At 43.2% G+C, this 27,421-nt stretch overlaps 1 protein-coding gene across 1 annotated transcript in view; it reads left to right on the top strand.

Moving 5' to 3' along the window:
• The first annotated feature begins 201 nt into the window (after positions 1-201).
• SLC38A1 (solute carrier family 38 member 1) overlaps positions 202-27,421 on the top strand; it is a 69,462-nt gene continuing 42,242 nt past the window's right edge. The window contains exons 1-2 of the mRNA XM_027093514.1: positions 202-663; positions 23,128-23,333. Coding sequence (XP_026949315.1) covers positions 23,212-23,333 — 122 coding nt within the window. The 5' untranslated portion in view covers positions 202-663; positions 23,128-23,211. The remainder of the gene's footprint in view (positions 664-23,127; positions 23,334-27,421) is intronic.

Genomic DNA, 27,421 nt, shown 5'->3' on the forward strand with positions numbered 1-27,421 from the left:
GCACACGCACGCCCCGCAACCCCTCCCTCACTCCTCCCTTCTTCCCGAATGCTCAGTCTCCGCCGGCCGCGGTCGCTGCATCCTCGGCGGGCGGTGACAAGGAGGTAGCAAGGGGCGGCCGCCGGCAGAGGCACCATGTGACGGGCACCGCTGAGTGACACGCAGCTTCGGTTAAAGAGCGGGCGTGCAGGAGGGGAGGCGACGGCACGCTGGACGCGGAGGAATAGCCTGACTTTCCCAGCTAAACCGTCACGAGCCATGGATGCACAGGGGCGACGCGCCCCCCAATAGGAGAATGACTGCGATTCGAGACCCTCGGCGGCCGAGCATGTGGATGTAAGTGCGAGGCTGGCGAGCACCGTGTGGGTGGGGGTTGGTTGTGGGGGGAGATTCTGATGCAATCGGCTCCGAAAGGAGGAGAGACAGGAGAGCGCGGGCTGGGGCAGCCACGCCGCTCCGCCTGAAGGTCGCCGCCCTTCACCTTCCTCGGAAATCCGCCACGCCACGCTGAGCCTCCCTGCCCAGACCTCACTGACGGAGGCCACCTTTCCTCCGCTGAGGCAGCCAGACCTTGACACAAAGGACATCGCACGGCCGGGGGAAAATCCCGGAAGGGCGGATACCTTGACGTCTCCTTTTGCCACTTTTCCTTTATTGCCCGAGGTAAGGTGATTTCGCGTTCCCGGGGAGAGCTGAGGGAGCGGCGGCGGGGAGGAAAGGGATGTTTTAGATGTGAGAGGAGGCGGTAATGCAGAAGTCATCCATGCGGCGAGAAAGGAAGGAGTGCGCGGCTGTGCCGGATGCGTTCGGATTTTGATTTTAGGAAAAGTCCAGATCCCCGGTTCTCCTGACCACCCACGACAGTGTAAGGAGGTGCCGGGGCCCCTTATTTCACCTTTGCATGGGTTCTGGCTTACTTTTGGAGTCTGTTTTCTTAGGGACAGATTGTGGCACCAGATCTGGTTCAGTCACACGGGGGTTAGGGACCACGAGGGTCTGGAGAGCCCGGCCGAGGTGAGGGCGCGACTGCATACCCGAGGAGTGTTTGAATGCCGGGCAGTTGCGGGGAATTTCCTGTGTCCGCAGGGCCCCGAGGAGGGCATGTGATGTCCTCGGGACTGTGTGTGCGGCCGTCTGGGTCTCGGGGACTGGCCGCGGGTCGGGGAGCGGAGGCGCGGAGCCCGAGTAAACGGGAGCACGCTTGCCGGCCCTTCTCGAGCTCTGCCCCGCTCTCAGTATGAATAGGAGTGGGAGGATGCGGGTCGTGGGGTGGAGGTGAGGGGGTGATTGCTAAAGGATGCTGGCAGTGACTCACTGCCCTTTCCCGCCCCAAAGAAGTTCTTTCCCAAATGAAGAAGGAAAGAGAGAAGTGCCACTCTGAGAGCTGGGATCCGCTTCAGCTGGCGAACAAAAGGCCACCGCTTGCGCGGGGCGCGGGCGCGGACAGTCCTCGCCTGCACTCCCACCTCCTCCCTCCACCCCCGCATCTCGCTCGCTTCCCTAAACGTTGCCACAAAAGGCCTTTAACCTCGCCGCGGCCGTGCCCGGAGGAAGGTGTTCCTTCGCCCTGGTGCGCGTCCCCGCCCCGCACCGTAATCCGCCTTCCGGAGCATCGGGCTCCTCAGCGCCCACTGGGACCTCCAGGTTACAGGGCTGCCTGGGCGCCGCTTCCCTGCGGAATCGCCCGGCCCTGGGTTTGGGCTGAACTGTAGTCAGAGAAGGTACAAGTGCATATGGCGGCAAAAGGAATTTCGCGGTAAGCGCGTCACGGAGTTTCGGGTGCCTTTCACAGGCTGTCTTCGGCTTAGGAAGGTGGTGCTACAATTTTGAGAGTCCTTTGTGTCTCACTCTGCGGCGCGGACCCGGTTTTTATTGCACTGGTTCTACGGTGAAAACCTAACTGCCACCAGGATCGCATACTTCCGCATACGAATCCCTGGTGATGTATTTCATGAGTGAAAAAAGACCCGAGAGCTAGGAAACAGGATTTATTTGCATTTGGAAAGGAATCTGACATCTCTGCCGTGGGTTTAAAAAATTTTAATATAAGGGGGAGGAGAGAATAAATCTATGGTTTGCAGACTGCTGGGCCCAACAAGGCTGTAATTTGTCACCTTGATAGAAGAAACTGTGCAGCAACTCGTGCTTCTTCTGACGTCAGAAGGACAACTGAAATAAAACCTGAGCCAGGCGGCTGGCTGGCCTCATTGTTAAATATCTCTCGCTGGGTGGGTATTCCTGAAATCTATGCGAAACAGCCGAGTCAGGGCTCTGATCCATGGTGGGCCCCCTGGATTTCGGTTTGGACCCCAATCTCAAAATGGCTTTACCCTTCAGAGTTAATTCAGTGTTCAGTATGTCGCCTTAGGCATCGAGAAACTCACCTAGTTTGGCTCGAGGTCTTAACCTTGACGTTTATGCACTTTTTTTTTCCCCTCCAACGTATTCAATGAGTTTTTCCTACTGAGGGTTTATGTGGCAGTTAGCAACTAGCAAGATAAAGTTCCTGCTTCTGTGAGACTTCCATTCTCCTGGGGGAAACAGACAATAAATGTACCTATAAATGAATTTTGGTGATTTGTTCCAGCAATGAAGAAATAAAACAGGATCATGTGATGGGGGAGGGTGCTTGAAACAGATGACCCTCTAGGAGGGCCTGTGTGAGAGGGGACATTTGTCCTGAGACTAAGAGGCCAGGAACCTGGTTATTGCTAGGCTGTCTTTTCCTCCCTCTGGGTGATACTTGAGGGCAAAGACCAGTCTAATTCATTACTGTTCCCCTAATGCCCAGCACAGAGTAGCTGCTTAATAAATGCCTGTTGCATTGAGACCTTGGCCAAAACATCTTGTTCAGCACTTTGTGCTACTGTTGACCATCCCTTTCTTTCTGTATCTCATTATTTGTTCCCCTGTTAAGTTGAAACGTCAGAGTCTTTTTCTACTCTGCTTCTTCTTCTCTCTTACCTTCTCTCCGCTTCTGAGCAGTTACCAGGTGCTGCAAATGCTCCAGAAATCTGTTTTTTCATCTCCATTCCCACTGCCCGGGTTCAGGTCTCTGTTATCTGCCCTAGACAGGGCAATTGCAGCGGTCGGTTGGGATACAAGAACGGTGAAACGGACATTGAGGTGCCCCGAAGAAACCAGCGCTCAGGGGAGCAGATGCAAGCACAGCGCGTGGTAAAGAGTGAAGTAGCCAGCAAAGGAGGTGTGATGGGCTTCTAGCTGATCTCTGTACCAAGCTCTGCTCCCCTAATTCAATCTCGACACTTCCATGTGATCTATGTTTTCAAAACTCATTTCTAAAACTCATCTTGCTTCTGAAAACCTTCAGTGGGTTCCAGTTGCCTACAGTTAACGTCTAAATTCCTTAGCTGGGCGCTCGGGACCCTCCACAATCCTCACCTCTTTCTCCCAGTTCACCCTATACCCTTCCTTTCACTTTTCTGCCTCAATATTGATGTTGATTCCAAACTGGAATGCCTACTGAAATGCTATATATTTGTGAAGGCTTAGCCTACATGCCACTTTTCTACCTCATCAAATGTGTCCACTGATCACCTCACCTTTAAATAAAGATTTATCTTTCACTTTTTGCACCATCATCAGTCCAGGTGATGGAAGGTGGAGGATAAGGACATACACTTTGAATCAGTCCCAGGTCTCCAGCCTGGGGACCTTGAGCAAGTTTTGTGTTTTTTTTAGCATTTCTGAGCCTCATTTCCCACCCCACCCCCCATTTGTTAAACGTGGTGGTAGTGGTATGATGAGTTATTCAGAAGGTTTAATGAGGATAATGGTTGTGCAGTGCTTGGCACAATGTTAGCGGTCCATATATATTGAATTAAAAGGGACTTCAGGTTTCTCATCTATCAGAAGAGATGGGGGAAGCTGATCAGGAAAGTTCCCCTTACCTCTAATATTCAATGAATATTTAATCATTTGAAAATACTCTGAAAATAATACCTTAATGGAAACTACCTGAATGTTCTCAGTCCCTGGGAGAATGTGCATCTATGAAAGGTGGTGTGCAGGTTCGTGGAAGGAAGCACATTCCAAATAGCATCATAGATTTCACAGAAGGACAACTTAGAACACTTACCCTAAATTGAGTCTTTTAAAAACAGTGAGGCGGATGGACCTAGAGTCTGTCATACAGAGTGAAGTAAGTCAGAAAGAGAGAAACAAATACCGTATGCTAACACATATATATGGAATCTAAAAAACAAACAAAAATGGTCATGAAGAACCTAGGGGCAGGACAGGAATAAAGACACAGACATAGAGAGTGGACTTGAGGACACGGGGAGGTGGAAGGGTAAGCTGGGACGCAGTGAGAGAGTGGCATGGACATATGTACACTACCAAATGTAAAATAGATAGCTAGTGGGAAGCAGCCGCATAGCACAGGGAGATCAGCTCGGTGCTTTGTGACCACCTAGAGGGGTGGGATAGGGAGGGTGGGAGGGAGACACAAGAGGGAGGGGATATGGGGATATATGTATATGTATAGCTGGAAAAACTAACACAACACTGTAAAACAATTATACTCCAATAAAGATGTTAAAAATAAATAATAAAAAATAAATAAAATAAGGGAAGGGTTAAGTATGATAAGGAAAAAAAAACATTGTTACATTTATTTCTGGAAGTTGATCACATTTTATTCATTGGTTTTTCTACTCACCTCCTGTGTGTTAAGGTTACTACTAAGCATAAAGGAATTCAGTGATAGGGAAGCACCATGGTTTGGGGAAACTTTGCCAGCAGCCATGTTGCGATCAAGGAACTCTGCCTCAGGTGAAGCTACAGTGTGTCTTTGCCAATAACTAGCTGTGTCCACTGGGGCAACTCAGTTAACATTTTTTTTTTTTTTTTTTTTTTTTTTTTGCGGTACGCGGGCCTCTCTCACTGTTGTGGCCTCTCCCGTTGCGGAGCACAGGCTCCGGACGCGCAGGCTCAGCGGCCATGGCTCATGGGCCCAGCCGCTCCGCGGCATGTGGGATCTTCCCGGACCGGGGCACGAACCCGCGTCCCCTGCATCGGCAGGCGGACTCTCAACCACTGCGCCACGAGGGAAGACCCAGTTAACATTTTTAATGCCTCGTTTTCTCATCTGTCCAATGCTGATGATAGTGTCCAAGCTGCCAAACTCACAGAGTTGTGAAGATACAATGAGAACAGAGGTGAGAACATCCTTGAACAAGTTAAAAGAACTCAAGATGATAGTCATCTGGAGTTAAACACACTGCTAATCGGCAGTTTTAGGAGACGGGTAGAGATGAACGATTCTCAACGTGAGCGTCACATCAGACTCACCTCGAGTCTTAAAAGCTACCAGTGCCCAGACTCCATTTCCAGAGATTCAGATTTAGTCATCCTGCGGCAGAGCCCAGACATAGGAACTTAAAAAAAAAAACAAAAACAGTAACAACACCAAGGATAATTCTCATACGCAGTGGTTTAGATTTAAAAGCAAGCAAGACAAAAGCAGACATTAAATGAAGACTTCCATATATTGTTTGATAAAGTCTTGGTAATGTGAAATTATGAGCCTGACCGGCTTTTCCCCTGACTTGGCAAAGCTCACCAGTTGTTGACATCTTGGAGTCACAGCCTCAGGTTACAGTTTAGAACCTGAATTTTCCCGGGCGTAGAAGCCCATCCAGTGATGCAGCCAGGGCCAAATAAAGATTTAATGTGTGGGTCTCAGTTTCCATGTCTTAGGAATGATGAAGATGATTGGAAAAGAGACAATGGAAAGGAAAAGGAAAGGGAGAGGTTATGGCCCAAGGTCTGGGGGTGGGGGGGAGGCTCTGAGTTGGGAGAGCAGCAGGACAGAGCACAGAGGAAAAGCTGGGCTTGGTTTATTGAACTGGTTTTGTTTATGTTGCAAACTGGTGGCTACAGGACCAAATGAAACCTGTGGGTAGATTTTGTGGGACCTCCATGTTCTCTTCAAATTGTTTGGAATTAGTTGTCAGCATTTAAGTACAGTATCAGAATTTCACTTAAAGCCTGGGGATTTCTGGCATTTCTTGAAAAGAAACCAAAAGATCTGTCTTACTTTTACTGAAATAGATGAGACACATGTTCTCCAGTTTCTTGTGCCCAATCTGCTTTGCTCATTCAGCTTACCAACTTGGGCTCCTGCTGCATTTGTTTTTAAACCCTTAGTATTGGATCGGCCAAAAAGTTCGTTCGGGTTTTTCCATACCATCTCACGGAAAAACCTGAATGAACTTTTTGGCCAACCCAATGTAATCTGTAGATCTTAATGTTGGCAGCACATTAGAATCCCCTACAGAGCATTTAAAATATCCATGCTTAGATTCCATCCTAGACCAAGTGAATCAGAAACTGGTGTGCGTTAGGGGGGCAGGTTATCACTGTTATTTTTCTAAAACTCCCAAGGTGATTTCTATGTGTAGTCAGAACTGAGTACTCCTAGTCTAAGTCACCTATTCAAAAGACTTGTCCACAAGCCCATCTTCTTATCTCTGAAATGAAAGTGATTCATTAAGAAACAGTCTACAGAATCATAAATTCAGAGGCTTTTAGAAGTGGGAGAGATCTTTGAGAGTGCATCAGTTAATCTGAACTTCAGATTCTGTCTAAGACAAAGGTCCAAAGAGAAGAAAAAACTTGTTCAAGGAGTATAACATCATTTGGTATTTAGTTATAGTGTGTTTTATTATATTTTCTCTTTTCAAATAATGGCACATTTTTTAATGTTTATATTTATAAATGAACCTCCTTACATGCAGTTTGAAAGCACTTTGTGGTGCTTTCAAATTGTCATCATTTCTGTTTTTCCTGGAGTATTTTGTTGGGAGTTAGCTGTCATAACAGCTAGGACTTAAAAAAAAAAACCTCCTGTTTATTGTTTTTAGTTCAATAGTAATCCTTGATCACAGATATTACTATAGCAAAAACATACATGTGCAAAGAAAAAGAATTTCTCAAAGGCTGTAATATGCCAAGCTGTTTTTAAACTCTGTATGTAATTATTTAAATCCATGAATTTTCAGTTGATGAGAAAGATTTTTACTTTTGTGGTATTCACACTGCTCAAAGACACTCACTGTTTTAATTAAATCAAACTTTAGTTTTTGTAATGTAATATACAGTCCATCCTCCTATATCCAGAGTTACAGATTAACTTCATTAACTTCTAGAGTTTATTAATATTTTCTGACTTTGAGAAATCAGAATAGTTTCAAAACATCGGAATATGGGTAGGTTAACTCCCCAACATCATAGGCTGGGCATGTTGATAACAGACATTTAAAAGATCATCTGGGTGAGTCAAATATTTTAATGTAAAAAATAAAACTGTAAAAGTTATAGAAGAAAAACATGGGAGGGAACTTCTTGGGGGATAAGGAGTGAAGGAGGCTTTTTTCCCTGTAGACTCTTTTGTACTTTATGAATGTTGTACTATGTACATGTATTACCTAGTCAAATATTTTCCAACAAAATGAAATAGTTAAATAAAAAAATAAAAATTAAGAAAATAAAAGATCATCTGGGAACCTGAACAGCCTTGTGGAGTGGTAGGAGCAGGTGCTGGGATACTGTGAATAAGACAGGACGCGGGGGGCAGTCTTTCCAGGGAAGTGAGCAGCTCGTCTCTGCCCCGTGCGGAAATGGTCAGTCTTGATCCTCTGGTGAGCTTCGTTTAACATGGGGCTTCTCACCCTCGGCACTCTTGGCATCTGGGGCCAGATGAGGCTTTGTTGTGGGCAGCGACCCTGTGCATTGTATGGTGTTTAGCAGCATCTCTCTCCACTAGAAGCCTGCGACACCCTCTCACTTGTGACAACAAAAAATGTCTCCAGGCATGGTCAAATGGGCACCAAAATGGTCCCCAGTTGAGAACCACTCCTTTAATACAACCCTTTCTCTGAACTTGTAGAAATCATGCCAAGAGTTCTCAAACATTCCAGGCATAGAGGCCGGGATGTTCATGATAAATACCTTCCATTCATATAGTACTTTACAGTTTTAAATGCACTTTCACGTAATTCTCACATGCCCGGATCAAATGTAAAAGAAATTAAGTGGCAGACTTAATGAAAACTGTGCTGTGGGGCTGTATGTGTTGCTTCCTTTAACTTCCCATTTTTGTTATGTTTTCCTGTGAAATTGTGTTTGTGAGGATTGCTGCTGTATTGTCTATAGACAGATTATCATAGCTTGCTTTTTCAATTTAGTCATCACCATTATTGTTAACATATTTACTATCACCATGTAGATATCACTGGAGAGCTAAGAGGGCTGTGGTCCCTGTCCTCGAGAAGCTGAAAATGTATAATAATTAGGGAACTGGGTAACTCCATAAGGAGATCATGAAAATATATAAGAACTCTTGCTATAAGCCAGTGAGTAATCTATACAAAAGTGCTGTAAGAATTCATCACAAGTAAATAATCAGTCATGAGCTGGTCATTGGAGGAAGACCTCACAGAGAAGGTTGGCTTGAAATTAAAAAAAAAAAAAAAAAAAAAAATCATGCAAGCCAGCAAGATGGGCTTTGAAAGAAATGTTGTACTTAAATGAGCATGAGCTTGATGGGGAAGGGGTTTGCGGGAAGTATGTTAGGACCAAGATGGTGGAAGCAAAGCAGGAAACTGCTTATAAGTAGGTCCGTCACAGGAATGGAAGGTTCAGAAGGAACATCGTGGGAGAGAAATTTAAAGAGAGAGGTAAGAGCAATCTGGGCCTTGAATTTGAGGTTCCAGGGATTCAGCTATTAGGAACAGTTATGACTGGCAAGGGGAGGGTGAAGAGGAATGTGCAAGACATGGATTTTCAGGAAGAACCTGTGTCTTCCTGAAGTGGGTAGGGCTCAGTAGGCAGCACGGGGGGAAGCGACTGGCCAGGCTAGGACTGGGGAGCTGGAAGGAACGAGAGGAAGGAAGGGACGGTATGAAAGAATGTTGATATGACCTGGGGACTGATTAGATATCCGGGTTCCATGTCTGAGTGAGGAGGGGAACGAACATTATCGTGAACAGAAATAGAAAAGCTGATGTGTGAGGTCAGGTGATGTGTTCAGTGAGGCACGTGGAGTTGGAGGTCATGGCAAACATCCACGTGGGGAGGGCCGGCGGGCAGCTGGGGTCTGAAAACAATTTGTGGAAATTTTTCTGAGCAGGAGGGAACCTGAGAGATTGCCCCTCCCCTGCAGCCTTCTCAGTTTACAGATGAAGAAACATATGCCATGTTAAGTGACGTGATCATTAGCAAGTAGTATTTATGAGGAAGATCCTATTTCAAAACGCAGAGGATTTCTAGTTTTGTAAAATGAAAAGGCCTGGGGGGAAAAAGATATGAAAGATGCCCTTGCGGGGTGAAGCCTGACACTTCAGGCTTGAAACTTACAAAGGAAAGAGTTTGGAGTGTGCGGAGGACGAACGGAGGGAGAAGGGCTGCCCACACTGAGGCTGGGAGGAGGACAGGAGCTGGCAAAGGAGGCAGGAAGCAGCGTGTAGGAGGATGCGGCGAGGGGCAAGGTGGTGGAGGTCCAGAAACAGTGACCCTCCTGTGCAGGGAAGTGAAGGGATGAGGACCGAGAAAAGGCCACTTGCCTTGATTAGGAAGAGGTAGCAATAGTAGCAGTGACAGTCACCCTAGCTTACCAGAATCAGGCCGAGCATGGACCCAGTTATGGAGACTTTATAAGGACTCTGTAAGGTGGGTACTGCTTTATCTCCATTTTACAGATGAGGACACTGTGGTAAAGAGAGGTTAACCTACTTGCCCAGGGTCAGCACAGCTCCTGAAGGGTGAAGCCCGGATTTGCCAGTGGATCCTGGGTTCAGGGGAATGATGAGGTCGGGGGCAAGTTGTTCAGACTGTTTGCAGTAAAGACAGGAGGGAGGGGTGACAGTTCAAGGTTACTTTCCAGATATGAGGCTGAGCGTGACTGACAGAAGTCGGGGAAGCCAGTAGAGAGAAAGTGGGAGGCCAAGGCCTAGCAGAGCTGAGACATAAACACTGGATAAGTCATGAGTTGTTTTTTTTTTTTTTTTACATCTTTATTGGAGTATAATTGCTTTACAATGTTGCTTTAGTTTCTGCTGCATAACAAAGTGAATCAGCTATATGTATACATATATCCCCATATCCCTTCCCACTTGAGCCTCCCTTCCCTCCCTATCCCACCCCTCTAGGTGGTCACAAAGCACCGAGCTGATCTCCCTGTGCTATGCGGCTGCTTCCCACTAGCTATGTACCTTACGTTTGGTAGTGTATATATGTCCATGCCTCTCTCTCGCTTTGTCACAGCTCACCCTTCCCCCTCCCCATATCCTCAAGTCCATTCTCTAGTAGGTCTGTGTCTTTATTCCTATCTTACCCCTAGGTTCTTCATGACATTTTTTTTTCTTAAATTCCATATATATGTGTTAGCATACGGTATTTGTCTTTGTCTTTCTGACTTACTTCACTCTGTATGACAGACTCTAGGTCCAACCACCTCATTACAAATAGCTCAGTTTCGTTTCTTTTTATGGCTGAGTAATATTCCACTGTATATATGTGCCACATCTTCTTTATCCATTCATCCGATGATGGACACTTAGGTTGTTTCCATCTCCTGCCTATTGTAAATAGAGGTGCAATGAATATTTTGGTACATGACTCTTTTTGAGTTATGGTTTTCTCAGGGTATATGCCCAGTAGTGGGATTGCTGGGTCATATGGTAGTTCTATTTGTAGTTTTTTAAGGAACCTCCGTACTGTTCTCCATAGTGGCTGTACCAATTCACATTCCCACCAGCAGTGCAAGAGTGTTCCCTTTTCTCCACACCCTCTCCAGCATTTATTGTTTCTAGATTTTTTGATGATGGCCATTCTGACTGGTGTGAGATGATATCTCATTGTAGTTTTGATTTGCATTTCTCTGATGATTAATGATGTTGAGCATTCTTTCATGTGTTTGTTGGCAGTCTGTATATCTTTTTTGGAGAAATGTCTATTTAGGTCTTCTGCCCATTTTTGGATTGGGTTGTTTGTTTTTTTGTTATTGAGATGCATGAGCTGCTTAAAACTTTTGGAGATTAATCCTTTGTCAGTTGCTTCATTTGCAAATATTTTCTCCCATTCTGAGGGTTGTCTTTTGGTCCTGTTCATGGTTTCCTTTGCTGTGCAAAAGCTTTGAAGTTTCATTAGGTCCCATTTGTTTATTTTTGTTTTTATTTCCATTTTTCTAGGAGGTGGGTCAAAAAGGATCTTGCTGTGATTTATGTCATAGAGTGTTCTGCCTATGTTTTCCTCTAAGAGTTTGATAGTTTCTGGCCTTACACTTAAGTCTTTAATCCATTTTGAGCTTATTTTTGTGTATGGTGTTAGGGAATGATCAAATCTCATACTTTTACATGTACCTGTCCAGTTTTCCCAGCACCACTTATTGAAGAGGCTGTCCTTTCTCCGCTGTACATTCCTGCCTCCTTTATCAAAGATAAGGTGACCATATGTGCGTGGGGTTATCTCTGGGCTTTCTATCCTGTTCCATTGATCTATCTTTCTGTTGTTGTGACAGTACCATACTGTCTTGATTACTGTAGCTTTGTAGTATAGTCTGAAGTCAGGGAGCCTGATTCCTCCAGCTCCGTTTTTCGTTCTCAAGATTGCTTTGGTTATTCGGGGTCTTTTGTGTTTCCAAACAAATTGTGAATTTTTTTGTTCTAGTTCTGTGAAAAATGCCACTGGTAATTTGATAGGGATTGCATTGAATCTGTAGATTGCTTTGGGAGTAGAGTCATTTTCACAATGTTGATTCTTCCAATCCAAGAACATGGTATATATCTCCATCTATTTGTATCATCTTTAATTTCTTTTATCAGTGTCTTATGATTTTCTGCATACAGGTCTTTTGTTTCCTTAGGTAGGTTTATTCCTAGATATTTTATTCTTTTTGTTGCAGTGGTAAATGGGAGTGTTTTCTTGATTTCACTTTCAGATTTTTCATCATTATTGTACAGGAATGTCAGAGATTTCTGTGCATTAATTTTGTATCCTGCTACTTTACCAAATTCATTGATTAGCTCTAGTAGTTTTCTGGTAGCATCTTTAGGATTCTTTATGTATAGTATCATGTCATCTGCAAACAGTGACAGCTTTACTTTTCTTTTCCAATTTGGATTCCTTTTATTTCCTTTTCTTCTCTGATTGCTATGGCTAAAACTTCCAAAACTATGTTGAATAAGAGTGGTGAGAGTGGGCAACCTTGTCTTCTTCCTGACCTTAGTGGAAATGCTTTCAGTTTTTCACCATTGAGGACGATGTTGGCTGTGGGTTTGTCATATATGGCCTTTATTATGTTGAGGAAAGTTCCCTCTATGCCTACTTTCTGCAGGGTTTTTATCATAAATGGGTGTTGAATTTTGTTGAAAGCTTTCTCTGCATCTATTGAGGTGATCATATGTTTTTTCTCCTTCAATTTGTTAATATGGTGTATCACGTTGACTGATTTGCATATACTGTAGAATCCTTGCATTCCTGGAATAAACCCCACTTGATCATGGTGTATGATCCTTTTAATGTGCCGTTGGATTCTGTTTGCTAGTATTTTGTTGAGGATTTTTGCATCTATGTTCATCAGTGATATTGGCCTGCAGTTTTCTTTCTTTGTGACATCCTTGTCTGGTTTTGGTATCAGGGTGATGGTGGCCTCGTAGAATGAATTTGGGAGTGTTCCTCCCTCTGCTATGTTTTGGAAGAGTTTGAGAAGGATAGGTGTTAGCTCTTCCCTAAATGTTTGATAGAATTCGCCTGTGAAGCCATCTGGTCCTGAGCTTTTGTTTGTTGGAAGATTTTTAATCACAGTTTCAATTTCAGTGCTTGTGATTGGTCTGTTCATATTTTCTATTTCTTCCTGATTCAGTCTTGGCAGGTTGTGCATTTCTAAGAATTTGTCCATTTCTTCCAGGTTATCCATTTTATTGGCATAGAGTTGCTTGCAGTAATCTCTCATGATGTTTTGTATTTCTGCAGTGTCAGTTGTTACTTTTCCTTTTTCATTTTTAATTCTATTGATTTGAGTCTTCTCCCTTTTTTTCTGGATGAGTCTGGCTCATGGTTTATCAATTTTGTTTATGTTCTCAAAGAACCAGCTTTTAGTTGTATTGATCTTTGCTATTGTTTCCTTCATTTCTTTTTCATTTATTTCTGATCTGATTTTTATGATTTCTTTCCTTCTGCTAACTTTGGGGTTTTGTTGCTCTTTCTTTAATTGCTTTAGGTTGTTTATTCGAGATGTTTCCTGTTTCTTAAGGTAGGATTGTATTGCTATAAACTTCCCTCTTAGAAGTGCTTTTGCTGCATCCCATAGGTTTTGGGTCGTCGTGTCTCCATTGTCATTTGTTTCTAGGTACTTTTTGATTTCCTCTTTGATTTCTTCAGTGATCACTTCATTATTAAGTAGTGTATTGTTTAGCCTCATGTGTTTGTATTTTTTACAGATCTTTTCCTGTAATTGATATCTAGTCTCATAGCAGTGTGGTCGGAAAAGATACTTGATACAATTTCAATTTTCTTAAATTTACCAAGGCTTGATTTGTGACCCAAGATATGATCTATCCTGGAGAATGTTCCATGAGCACTTGAGAAAAATGTGTCTTCTGTTGTTTTTGGATGGAATGTCCTATAAATATCAATTTCGATCATCTTGTTGAATGTATCATTTAAAGCTTGTGTTTCCTTATTTATTTTCATTTTGGATGATCTGTCCATTGGTGAAAGTAGGGTGTTAAAGTCCCCTACTATGAATGTGTTACTGTTGATTTCCCCTTTTATGGCTGTTAGTATTTGCCTTATGTATTGAGGTGCTCCTATGTTGGGTGCACAAATATTTACAATTGTTATATCTTCTTCTTGGATTGATCCCTTGATCATTATGTAGTGTCCTTCTTTGTCTCTTCCAGTAGTCTTTATTTTAAAGTGTATTTTGTCTGATATGAGAATTGCTACTCCAGCTTTCTTTTGGTTTCCATTTGCATGGAATATCTTTTTCCATCCCCTTACTTTCAGTCTGTATGTGTCTCCAGGTCTGAAGTGGGTCTCTCGTAGAAAGCATATAGATGGGTCTTGGTTTTGTATCCATTCAGCCAATCTGTGTCTTTTGGTGGGAGCATTTAGTCCATTTACATTTAAGGTAATTATCGATATGTATGTTCCTATTCCCATTTTCTTAATTGTTTTGGGTTCGTTATTGTAGGTCTTTCCTTCTCTTGTGTTTCTTGCCTAGAGAAGTTCCTTTAGCATTTGTTGTAAAGCTGGTTTGGTGGTGCTGAACTCTCTCAGCTTTTGCTTGTCTGTAAAGGTTTTAATTTCTCCATCAAATCTGAATGAGATCCTTGCTGGGTAGAGTAATCTTGGTTGCAGGTTTTTCTCCTTCACCACTTTAAATATGTCCTGCCACTCCCTTCTGGCTTGTAGAGTTTCTGCTGAAAGATCAGCAGTTAACCTTATGGGGATTCCTTGTGTGTTATTTGTTGTTTTTCCCTTCCTGCTTTTAATATGCTTTCTTTGTATTTAATTTTTGACGGTTTGATTAATATGTGTCTTGGCGTATTTCTCCTTGGATTTATCCTGTATGGGACTCTCTGTGCTTCCTGGACTTGATTAACTATTTCCTTTCCCATATTAGGGAAGTTTTCAACTGTAATCTCTTCAAATATTTTCTCAGTCCCTTTCTTTTTCTCTTCTTCTTCTGGAACCCCTGTAATGCGAATGTTGGTGTGTTTAATGTTGTCCCAGAGGTCTCTGAGACTGTCCTCAGTTCTTTTCATTCTTTTTTCTTTATTCTGCTCTGCAGTAGTTATTTCCACTCTTTTATCTTCCAGGTCACTTATCTGTTCTTCTGCCTCAGTTATTCTGCTATTGATCCCTTCTAGAGTATTTTTAATTTCATTTATTGTGTTGTTCATCATTGCTTGTTTCATCTTTAGTTCTTCTAGGTCCTTGTTAAATGTTTCTTGCATTTTGTCCATTCTATTTTCAAGATTTTGGATCATCTTTACTATCATTATTCTGAATTCTTTTTCAGGTAGACTGCCTATTTCCTCTTCATTTGTTAGGTCTGGTGGGTTTTAATCTTGCTCCTTCATCTGCGGTGTGTTTTTCTGTCTTCTCATTTTGCTTATCTTACTGTGTTTGGGGTCTCCTTTTTGCAGGCTGCAGGTTCGTAGTTCCCGTTGTTTTTGGTGTCTGTCCCCATTGGCTAAGGTTGGTTCAGTGGGTTGTGTAGGCTTCCTGGTGGAGGGGACTAGTGCCTGTGTTCTGGTGGATGAGGCTGGATCTTGTCTCTCTGGTGGGCAGGTCCACGTCTGGTGGTGTGTTTTGGGGTGTCTGTGGACTTCCTATGATTTTAGGCAGCCTCTCTGCTCATGGGTGGGATTATGTTCCTGTCTCGCTAGTTGTTTGGCATAGGGTGTCCAGCACTGTAGCTTGCTGGTCGTTGAGTGAAGCTGGCTGCTGGTGTTGAGATGGAGATCTCTGGGAGATTTTCACCGTTTGATATTATGTGGAGCTGAGAGGTCTCTTATGGACCAGTGTGCTGAAGAAGAAAGAAAAAAAGAGAGAGAGGGAGAGGGAGAGAGGGAGGGAGGGAGGAAAGAAAGAAAGAAAGAAAGAAAGAAAGAAAGAAAGAAAGAAAGAAAAAGAAAGAAGATAAAGTAAAATATAATAAAGTAAGATAAAATAAAATAAAGTTATTAAAATAAAAAATAATTATTAAGAAAAAAATGTTTTTTTTAAAAGAAGAAAAAAAAACCGGATAGAACCCTGGGACAAATGGTGGAAGCAAAGCTATACAGACAAAATCTCACACAGAAGCATACACATACACACTCACAAAAACGAAAAGGGGAAAAAATAATAAATCTTGCTCTCAAAGTCCACCTCCTCAATTTGGGATGATTCGTGTCTATTCAGGTATTCCACAGATGCAGGGTACATCAAGTTGATTGTGGAGATTTAATCCGCTGCTTCTGAGGCTGCTGGGAGAGACTTCCCTTTCTCTTCTTGGTTCTCACAGCTCCTAGGGCTCAGCTTTGGATTTGGCCCCGCCTCTGCATGTAGGTCGCCAGAGGGCGTCTGTTCTTCGGTCAGACAGGACGGGGTTAAAGGAGCAGCTGCTTCGGGGACTGTGGCTCACTCAGGCCGGGGGGAGGGAGGGGTACGGAGTGCGGGGCAGGCTTGCGGCGGCAGAGGCCTGTGTGACGTTGCACCAGCTTGAGGCACGCCGTGCGTTCTCCTGGGGAATTTGTCCCTGGATCACGGAACCCTGGCGGTGGCCGGCTGCACAGGCTCCTCGCAAGGGGGTTGTGGATAGTGACGTGTGCTCGCACACAGGCTTCTTGGTGGCGGCAGCAGCAGCCTTAGCATCTCATGACCGTCTCTGGGGTCCGTGCTTTTAGCCGCGGCTCGCGCCCGTCTCTGGAGCTCCTTTAAGCAGCGCTCTTAATCCCCTCTCCTCGTGCACCAGGAAACAAAGAGGGAAAGAAAAGTCTCTTGCCTCTTCGGCAGGTCCAGACTTTTCCCCCAGACTCCCTCCTGGCTAGCCGTGGCGCACTAGCCCCTTGCAGGCTGTGTTCACGCTGCCAACCCTAGTCCTCTCCCTGCGCTCTGACCGAAGCCCGAGCATCAGCCCCCAGCCCCGTCCGCCCCAGCGGGTGAGCAGACAAGCCTCTTGGGCTGGTGAGTGCCGGTCGGCTCCGATCCTCTGTGCAAGAATCGCTCCGCTTTGCCCTCCACACCCTGTTGCTGTGCTCTGCTCCGCGGCTTCGAAGCTCCCCCCTCCGCCTCCCGCAGTCCCCGCCCGCTAAGGGGCTTCCTAGTGTGTGGAAGCCTTTCCTCCTTCACAGCTCCCTCCCACTGGTGCAGGTCCCGTCCCTATCCTTTTGTCTCTGTTTATTCTTTTTTCTTTTGCCCTACCCAGGTACGTGGGGAGTTTCTTGCCTTTTGGGAGGTCTGAGGTTTTCTGCCAGTGTTCAGTAGGTGTTCTGTAGGAGTTGTTCCACGTGTAGATGTATTTCTGGTGTATCTGTGGGGAGGAAGGTGATCTCCACGTCTTACTCTTCCGCCATCTTCCCCTCGTCCCCCCAAGTCATGAATTTTGTGTAAGAAGAGAGAAAACACCTTTTCTTATGAGAGTGCTTACTGGGTCCCAGCCTTTCACTACTGAAGGCCATTCCCCGCCTCCCGAGGACCCCAGGTTTTCAAAGACTATCAGTTTTAAGCTTTTATTTTAGTTGAAGTATAACTCTCTATCCTCTAGATACAGAGCTGGACTAGAAAGACGTGGGAACAAATATTGAGTGGGCCAGTCCATCACACAGTGTCTTAGCGATTGAAATTGTATTTTTGTTTATTTATCCCCCAAAGTAATTTTGGACAACGTTTGAGTTATAGTATATTCTTTGGTTTTTTTATATTGTGGTTTTCCCTCTACAATTTTTTAATCAGCTTTTGCTAAACCAATATAACCTCTTATTACTCAAGAACGTGTACCTTGCTCCCTCTGCTGTAGCGAGATTCATCTGAGTGGGTGTTCTGTGCACATCTGGCCTCCATGTCTTCGCCTGTGCTGTTTCCAGTGCAAGGAATGCCTTCCCTACCCCAGTCTAAATCCTACCTATTTTTAGACATAGTTCAAGTCCTAACTCTTTATAAAACCTTACCTGATTTCTGCAGGTTCCAATTTCCTTCCTCCCTCCCCCCACCTCCCTCCCTCCCTCCCTCCCTCCCTTCTTTCCTTCCTTACTTCCTTCTTTCCTTCCCTCCTTCCTTCCTGTATGTACATATGTATGTATGTATGTCTCTGAAATCTTTCTGGACTTATTCTTTGTTCTATTGTACAGTTTGGTCTCTATCACGCAAATGTTTTATGATATACTGTCACTTTATATGGGAAGGTCTTGCTTGTTTCAGTAGGTTGTAAGCAACGTAAGAAAGACCAAACCAGGTTTCTCTATGTATCCTCTCCTTTGATGCATATCACCAGGAAGAGTAGAGAAGAAGTTTCTGTATTTTACATTGGTACTATTAGTAAAACGTACCAGTAAGCATGGCAAGATAATAATGCTTCTTCAGAATACCTCACAAGATTGCAGTGAAGGATCAGAAATATTCTATTTGTAACCTATTATAAATGTTGGGAGATAGTAATTGTGGTTGGATTAGCGTCAAGATCTTCACATGATGACCCCATTCGGTCTTTTAATTAACTGTATAGTCTGATAATTGCTTCAGTCTTTCAGTGAAACTATAATTCTTTTGTTTCTTAAACTCAACCTGCACTTCCTGTGTCTTTGTCATTGGCCGTGTTTTCCTTCATTGAAAAGTCTCAGCTCAGGGCCCATCTCCACCTGTCAGTCTCCTGTCCACCAGGCAGTGTGACTGTCTAGCAGTAGTAGGTTGGATGTCAATATATGGCACAGTCAAGCGGTTAAGGAGCATTTGCCATAATGGTGTAGACCCGTGTTTACGGACATAACTCAGGATAGGAGACCATATCTTGTTAAGTGAAAAAATATGTTTTAAAAACTCTGTGGTATGATTTCCATTTTTGTAAATGTATACATATTTTTAAAACATTTGTACTCATTCTTTTCATTTAACAGATACTTATCGAGTGCCTACTGTGTGCTAGGCACTATATCTATGTGTGTAGAAAAATCCTTGAAGGTTATACTCCAATATATATACAGTGATCATCTCTGCTTGCTGAGATAACAGGTGACTTTTTTCTTTTTATTTGTTCTTTCTTTCATTTGCAAGCTTGTATTTTCGCATTTTTCTACAAAGCCCTGTATTATTTATTAACAAGGAACTAATATACTTTTAAAAAACACTTCTGTCCTTCAAAATACGTACTATGTAATATTACATGAAAGACAGACTAAAAACAGGCTAAAATTCCAATGTTAAATAAAAAAGAGAGAGGAGAGAGAGCTAGAGAGGAAGAAAGAAAGGAAAAGAAAAAAAGAAGAAAAGAAGGGAGGAAGCACGTGAAACTCTAACAGTGACCCATTTTGGGTGGTGGGGTTTCTTGTACAATGTTCGCTCTGAAGATTCTACAGTGGGCATATATTAGCTTTAGAACCAGAAAATTTTTGTTTTCTTTTTCAAGAGCCAGTTCAAATGTGATTTTTCTGTGAAGCTGCCTCAGATCCTTTTCAGACTTTTAAAATCCTTTCATCACCTAGCACTCAATAAGTATATAATAAATGGAATGGATGGTACTTCCTAAGTGTGGCCTCAACCTTAGTGACAGATGTCACTAACTTTGTTAATTTTCCCCATTTTTCCAGTTTTTATTTTCAAGAATAAGTTAGATTTCAGATAGGTTATTTCACAACAATAAAAATTTATCCTAAATTTTAAAAAAAGAAAAGGAGGTTACAATACAGAGAACACACAGAGAGACGAAAGACCATATGAGGACAGATCGAGAAGACAGCTATCTGTAAGCCAACGAGAGAGGCCTCAGAAGAAATAAAACTTACCATTACCTTAATCTTGGACTTCTGGAACTGTGAAAAAATAAATCTCTTTAAGCCAAAGGCAAAAATGTATCCTATGTGATTAACTTAGAACTGGCATTTGCCTAATACTGACATAATTTTAGTGGCCAGAACTTACTCTGTTCTTTTTATTCTTTTCCTTTTTGGTCCATTGCACGTGTGTGTGTGTGTGTGTGTGTGTGTGTGTGTGTGTGTATGTGTAGTATATATTTGTATTCACACACATATATTGATATGAAAGTTTACATTCAAACAGTAGACTCCAGATCTGTTGTTAGTCAACTTTTCCTCTTCTCAGAAATTTCTTGTCTAGTACCCTGTCTCCTACAAGTTTTTAGAGAGAAAAGGACTCCTTAACCCAGATTGGAAACGCCATCCACTGAGTGAACTTTTTTTTTCTTTTTTTTAAGATTTATTTTATTATTTACTTATTTATTTATTTAATTTATTTCTTTGGCTGTGTCGGATCTTAGTTGCGGCACGCGGGATCTTTGTTGAGGCACATGGGACTCCTCGTTGTGGTGCGCGGGCTCGTCTCTAGTTGTGGCGTGCAGGCTGTCTCTTCTCTAGTTGTGGGGCGCGGGTTCTAGAGCACGTGGGCTCTGTCGTTTGCGGCACGCAGGCTCTAGTTGAGGCACGCGAGCTCAGTAGTTGTAGCGCGCAGGCTTAGTTGCCCCGTGGCATGTGGGATCTTAGCTCCCTGACCAGGGATCGAACCCCTGTCCCCGGCACTGTAAGGCGTATTCTTTACCACTGGACCACCAGCTAAGCCCCCACTGAGTGAACTTCCTAGCAACCCCACGGTATCACCTTAGTGGCCTCTGAGGGAGTCATACAGGCAAGAGGCCGTGTGCCGAGACTCCTAGGGGTTACCCAGCCCAGTCCACTGTGCAGCTTTCTTCAGAGGGGGCCAAGGGGTGACAAGGGGGCTTAACCTTTCTGATGCACTTCAACCTTTGCAAAGTAAAGACAGGCTGTAAATGCTGCTGCTGTGTGAAGACACTAAAAGCAATTAGTCATGGCCCAGGCTCCAGCACTACCACCCTAGCTGGAAGAATCAGCCCTGAGCTGCCAGGTTAGCCTTAGACCAGGAGTTCGGGGAGCTCCAATCTCCCATCTCCTGGCTTCCTGCTTTCCAGGAGAGGCCCTGCCCTGCAGGAAGGGTGAGGCTCCTGGAATCTGAGGTATTAGACAGTATTTATCTTGTGGAAGCTGTAAAGGATCTTGGAACCAGGGAAGATTCATTCTAGACAGGAGACGGTGTGAATGGAAAGGAGTAAGGTGGGGCCTAGCTGTGGGGAAGAGAAGAAGGAAATTCTTTTTTTTTTTTTAACATCTTTATTGGAGTATAATTGCTTTACAATGGTGTGTTAGTTTCTGCTTTGTAACAAAGTGAATCAGCTATACATATACATATGTTCCCATATCTCTTCCCTCTTGCGTCTCCCTCCCTCCCACCCTCCCTATCCCACCCCTCTAGGCGGTCACAAAGCACCGAGCTGATCTCCCTGTGCTATACGGCTGCTTCCCACTAGCTATCTGTTTTACATTTGGTAGTATATATATGTCCATGCCACTCAATCACTTTGTCCCAGCTTACCCTTACCCCTCCCTGTGTCCTCAAGTCCATTCTCTAGTAGGTCTGCGTCTTTATTCCCGTCTTGGCCCTAGGTTGAGAGGAAGGAAATTCTTAAAGAAGTATCATTCTAGGGTACTTTCTAGGGGTCCTGAAAATATTATCAGTTAGCAAAATGCTTCTTCGGATATACTAGGATGCTTAGATGGGCACATTGGAGCTTTGACTCTTAACTAGGTTACAGTTATCTTATGGAATTCAGGATCAGACAAAATATCAAAACATCCTCCAAGATGGATCATGCATTGGAGGTTAAAAAAAGATCTCGCTGACATTCTGCTTCATTCCATGATCCCCATTGCCTCACCGAGATTATCTTAGTGAGGCTCCTATACCTTTACAGGCCTTACTTTTGAAGTTGCATTTACCTCTTAAAAGGGTTCCTGGACCCATTTCCAATGTGTGTGTGTGTGTGTGTGTGTGTGTGTGTGTAGGCTTCCCCACACCCACAATTGTCAACTCCATTCTGACACTGTCCACTGGTAGATAGAATGAGATTCTACGGGTCAAGGGCTCCATGCCACAAGGCTGCCCTTCACTTCAGACACCAGTCACAAGCCCAGGTTATTGCTTTTGCTCCTGACTGACTGGCCATAAATCAGAGGTTCCCATGACCCCCTCCTTGGGTTCCATTAATTTGCCAGAACAGCTCACAGCACTCAGGAAAACCCATTTACTCACTAGGTCACCAGTTGATTCCAAAAGATATCAGAGGACACAAATCAACAGGCAGATGTAGAGATACACAGGGCGAGGTCCTCAACACAGAAGCTTCAGTCCTTGTGGAGCTTGGTGCCCAGTACGTGGTGGCGTTCTGGGTCCCTTGTATGGATATTCTTTGAACCTCCTCCTTTTTTTGCTTTTTATGGAGGCTTCATTACATAGGCATGATTGATGAACTCATTGGCCACTAGTGATTGAGTCAAGCTCTGGCCTGTCTCCTCTCCCCGGAAATCACGGGGTGGGACTAAAAATTCCAACCCTCTAATCACATGTTTGGCTCCACTGGCAACCAGCCCCCATCCGTAGGTGCTTTCCCAAAGTCACCTCATTAATATACCAAAAGACATTTATCACCCTCAACACTTAGGAAATTCTAAGGGTTTGGGGAGCTGTGAACCAGAAATAGGAATGAAGACCAAATATGTCTTCTTTATAATAAATCACAGTACCATACCTCTGTTGCCACCTGCTTTTTGATTTGTGATGCTGTGTGTCTGAAACTCTTTACCCCCTTCTATATTATTGGTGACCACTCAGAAATTTAAATCACAGTCATCCATGTGGGAGAAAATGTGAACTCGGCAAGTCTTTCATTTCTGTGAGGAAATACAGTTTCAGGTGGATTAACCTAAATCCCCTGAGTATGAGTTTTTAATTCCCTAACTCCCTGACATGGAGTGATTTCACTGAAGAGACTGATTTAATCTCTTGCAGTTGATGGATAAACGGTTTGCTAAATTTCAGAACACAGATATGTCCTTTGCTGCTTGACCTCCAGGTTGGGTGGTTGATCCTACATGATGCCATTTATTGAGGATTTGCATTTTTATTAAACTGGGATTGCTAAATCAGACGTGCTTTTGTGCCTGTTCAGTCTGTACCCAGCTATATGTGTGCCCTGTGGTCTGACGCACTAAAATAACCTATTCGCTTTCCTTTTAAACACACTGCTTCATAAAAGGGCATCTCTGTTGCCTACAGATCACATGGTATTCCTATGAACGTGAGCATAAAGATTATGGGACATGACTCATCTTATAGTTAAAAATGGAGGAAGATTTATGAAAGACAGAAAATTTACAGCCTCTATAACTTGATGTACCAAGATTGCTTTAATGCTTTGAATAGCAAAATGTAAAAGTTATGTCATCAGCAAAGCATTTGTGTGTAATAGCTTATGTGTAGTCAGTGGTGATATTCGTATGTTTAATTATTTTTCCTTGTGTTGTATTTTAGGGGTGTGAACCTTATATTTTTGCTGCTATCCATTTGTAAATACACTCAGAAAAGGAGGATTTGGACGACAGGTACTTTCTAAACATGATGCATTTCAAAAGTGGACTCGAATTAACTGAATTGCAAAACATGACAGTGCCCGAAGATGATAACATTAGCAATGATTCCAATGAGTTCACCGAGGTAGAAAATGGTCAGATAAATAGGTGAGTATTTTTCCACGAACAGTTTCTCTCCAATGAAAGAAATGTCTCTAAAATATCATTCTGGTTTTCAGTTATTCTCTTGAATATTCATTACTAAAGTTATGCTCCATTTGAAGATGTAATTTGAATTTCATATGTGACATCTGTTGGGCATCGTCTGCAATAGCAGATGAAGCAAATAGGAAAGTAATTTATTCATCCTTTCAAATCTTTCAATTGAGTCTAATAAAAATGTATAAATACATTGGACCACAACCAGCCCTAACTTTTCAAAAGCTCTGTGTTTATGAATCAGACCAACTGTTGGAGTTTCACTGCGTGCCATATCTGAATGTGTACTACAGTCATCTGGCCTTGCACACGTTAATCAAGGAATGGTCAAAGTCGCATTTGTCAATGTTCCCATGTTAAAATGACAAATACGCCACTACAAGCATCGTTTGTAATATGGATTTTAAGTAATAATAACACAGAGCCAAATGGCTCTATGAGAAATAGTAGATGAAACAGTACATGAAACGGAGAAATAGTACATGAAAGAGAAAGAAAAGAAGAGATACAGTGAGTGAGGGGAGATAGGGGGTGGGTAGGAAGAATGCTGGCCTGGCAGCTCTCACCCTTAGCTGTGACCTCAGCAAGTCCTTCCAGCCCTTGGGTCCTGTGTTTCTTAAGTTACAAGAGTAGGACCAAATATCTTTTTTTTTTTTTTTTTTTAATGATTTGGGGCATTCTCTGACCTTCTGATTTTATTTTTTAATTATTTAAAAAAATGTATTTTATTGAAATATAGTTGACTTACATTGTCATGTTATTTTCTGGTGTACAGCAAAGCGATTCAGTTATACATATATATATATATATATATTCTTTTTCATATTCTTTTCCATTATGGTTTATCACAGGATATTGAATATAGTTCCCTGTGCTATACAGTAGGACCTTGTTGTTTATCCATTCTATATATAATAGTTTGCATCTGCTAACCCCAAACTCTCAATCCACCCCTCCCACACCCGCTTCCCACTGGCAACCACAAGTCTGTTCTCTGTGTCTGTGAGTCTGTTTCTGTGTCGTAGATAAGTTCATTTGTGTCATATTTTAGATTCCACATATAAGTGATATCGTATGGAATTTATCTTCCTCTTTCCGACTTACTTCACTTAGCGTGATAATCTCTCTAGGTCCATCCATGTTGCTGCAAATTCTGACCTTCTGGTTTTACAGCCAGCTTATATGGATCCCTTAGCAGGAAGCTTTCCAGCTTGGGAGTTAGTGGTGAGGTTTGTTTGAAGCCTAAGGTCTCCTAAAAGGCTGGGAGGAGAGAGTGGAATATACGGGGACTACTTACTAGAACACCAGCCATGCTACGCTTGCGGGAGCGGGGTCAAAAGGAAATTGGGAGGAAGATGAAAACCAGGCATCTTCACAGAAATCATTTCTGATAATCTGCTCTGCATTCTGATACAATGTGTCATTGACTGGGCTGCCATCATTTACGGACACTCAGAAGTTTCAGCCCTGCCCCTCCTCCTTGTACTGTTCCTTACATATTCTCAGAGGTTAAGTCTCCAACCCAAATACTTCCTCATTGCCATCCAAGTATCATTCACCATGTGATACTTCTTAGTGTTGAACTCAAGTTTGCTTTTTTCACCTTTTCCGTGTAATTTTTTTTTTTCTTTTTTTGCGGTACGCGGGCCTCTCACCGTTGTGGCCTCTCCCGTTGCGGAGCACAGGCTCCTGACGCGCAGGCTCAGCGGCCATGGCTTACGGACCCAGCCGCTCCGCGGCATGTGGGATCTTCCAGGACCGGGGCACGAACCCGTGTCCCCTGCATCGGCAGGCGGACTCTCAACCACCTTTCTGTGTAATTATTAAGAATAACTACCATTTCTTGAGTGCCAGATGTGATTACATATATTACCACTTATCCTTATAACATCCTTCAATGTATTCTTTTGCAAATAAGGAAAATTTAAAAATTCAGTGTACCATAAGAAAATGGGGGCTCAGAGAAATAAAATAACTTGCTCAAGGGCACACACAGGTCTGTCTGAAATCCCTGTCTTTCCTCTCAGTCCTGCTGCCTCTGATTAAACTGCTCGGGCGTGAATGAGAAAGATAGTCTCTACTATCAATTAAACTCTGCTAAACTCTACCAGTGCTATTTTCTGCTCTGGGCCCCTGGGGTGTTCTGTAGTCACTGCTGACCTGCAGTTAAAGGTGGTGGATGGGATTCCAGCTATTTCACAATTAGCACATTATAGGTTTATAACAAAGCTTCATTCCCAAAGCAGTGTAAACCTTGAGGACCTTAAAATGAGAGTCTTTTATAATATTCAGCTTAAGATCTGAACTTGATATTTAAAAGTTTTACTAAGAAAAAGTATTGTTTGGGAGGTGATAACCTCTTGCGGTAGGGAGAGGCACCCCTTCTCGCCCCTTGGGGTGCCTGCCAGGGGAGCTCACTTCCCCAGAGACCATGACTAAGACATGGACTGTACAGCCTCCTGATTTTTGGAATTTGGTTCCACTGTCACAAGTGTGGTGTGATGCGTTTATTGCTTTATTTTATCTCCCCTCTTTCATTGACATGGTTTATGAATTTTGCTTCATTTCTGGCTCTAGAACAATGAAAATTTAAAAACAACATATTACAGCATGAAGCCAAAAAGGTAAATAAAAATCAGAGAAGACACCCACACACACACACACACCCCCGTGATTTCTGCAAAGCTACACCTAATACTTCTGACTCTTCTGTTAGCTTTTTCACATTGGTGGGAGGAAGGTAGGCCCAATTATATGAATCTAGGAAAACCATCTCCCAAAACAGTGAACTTCTAGGTAACAGTACCTTTTATTAGGAAGCTAGAGAAAATGTTGAAAACAAATGTTGACTTCTCATTAGCTGGCGTATAACTGATAGCTTTGCCTGGAAACTCCCTACTAGGATACCTTAAGAATCATTTTATTAAGTTTAGTTAAAAATAGAGTAGAGGGGCTTTCCTGGTGGCGCAGTGGTTGAGAGTCCGCCTGCCAATGCAGGGGACACGGGTTTGTGCCCCAGTCCAGGAGGATCCCACATGCCGCGGAGCGGCTGGGCCCGTGAGCCATGGCCGCTGAGCCTGCGCGTCCAGAGCCTGTGCTCCGCAATGGGAGAGGCCACAACAGTGAGAGGCCCGCGTACCGCAAAAAAAAAAAAAAAATAGAGTAGAGCCATTTGGGCATTAGGACACCTGCTCTTATTCCAGTTCAGTTGTTTTATTTCATGCCCTAATTTGTGGGTTGTAGTCATAGAAACCTATACCTGGAACAGCAAAGCCTTTTTTTTTTTTTTTTTTTTAACATCTTTGTTGGAGTATAATTGCTTTACAAAGCAAAGCCTTTTGAAATGTCCACTGGACCAGTACTGCTGACTTTTTAATGTGCATGTGAAACACCTGGAAACTTTGTTAACATGCGGATTCTGATTCAGTAGCTCTGGTACTGGGCCTGAGATTCTAATTTCTCACAAGCTTCCAGGTGATGCCCTTACAGCTGGTCCATGGACCACATTTTGAGTAATGAGCTCTAGACATTCCTCTAGATGTGAGCTTCTTGAGAGAAGGACCCATCTTAATCATTTTTATATCTCTTGTACCTTGTAATGATATGGTAATAGTGCCTGGAGAAGGGCAGGCATTACAAAGTATTTGTTAAATGAAAGAAAGAGACAGAGACAGACAGAGAGAGCAGTTAAGTGCATGGTTTGGATTGCAACTTATATTGAATCCTGGCTCCATCCATAGGTCTTGTGTGATCTTGTACTTTAAGCCTTAGTTCCATCCCTGTAACACAGGGATAAAAATAATACCTGACCTCCTGGGATTGTTGGGGAATATTAAATGCAATGCTGTTTGTAGGTTAAGGACTCAGGCTGTACCATCAGCCCGCTTAGGTTCAAATCATGGCTCAGCAGTTTAGTTATAATGTAACTTTGGTCAAGTTACTTAATTTCTCCAAAATGGAGCTAAAAATAGTACTAACCACATGCAATTATTGTGAAAAGAGATGAGGAAGCTCATGTAAAGCACTTGACACGGTGT

This window comes from Aethalodelphis obliquidens, unplaced genomic scaffold (genome assembly GCF_003676395.1).
Source record: "Aethalodelphis obliquidens isolate GAN/ISIS:26980383/991018 unplaced genomic scaffold, ASM367639v1 scaffold84, whole genome shotgun sequence".
NCBI lineage: Eukaryota > Metazoa > Chordata > Mammalia > Artiodactyla > Delphinidae > Aethalodelphis > Aethalodelphis obliquidens.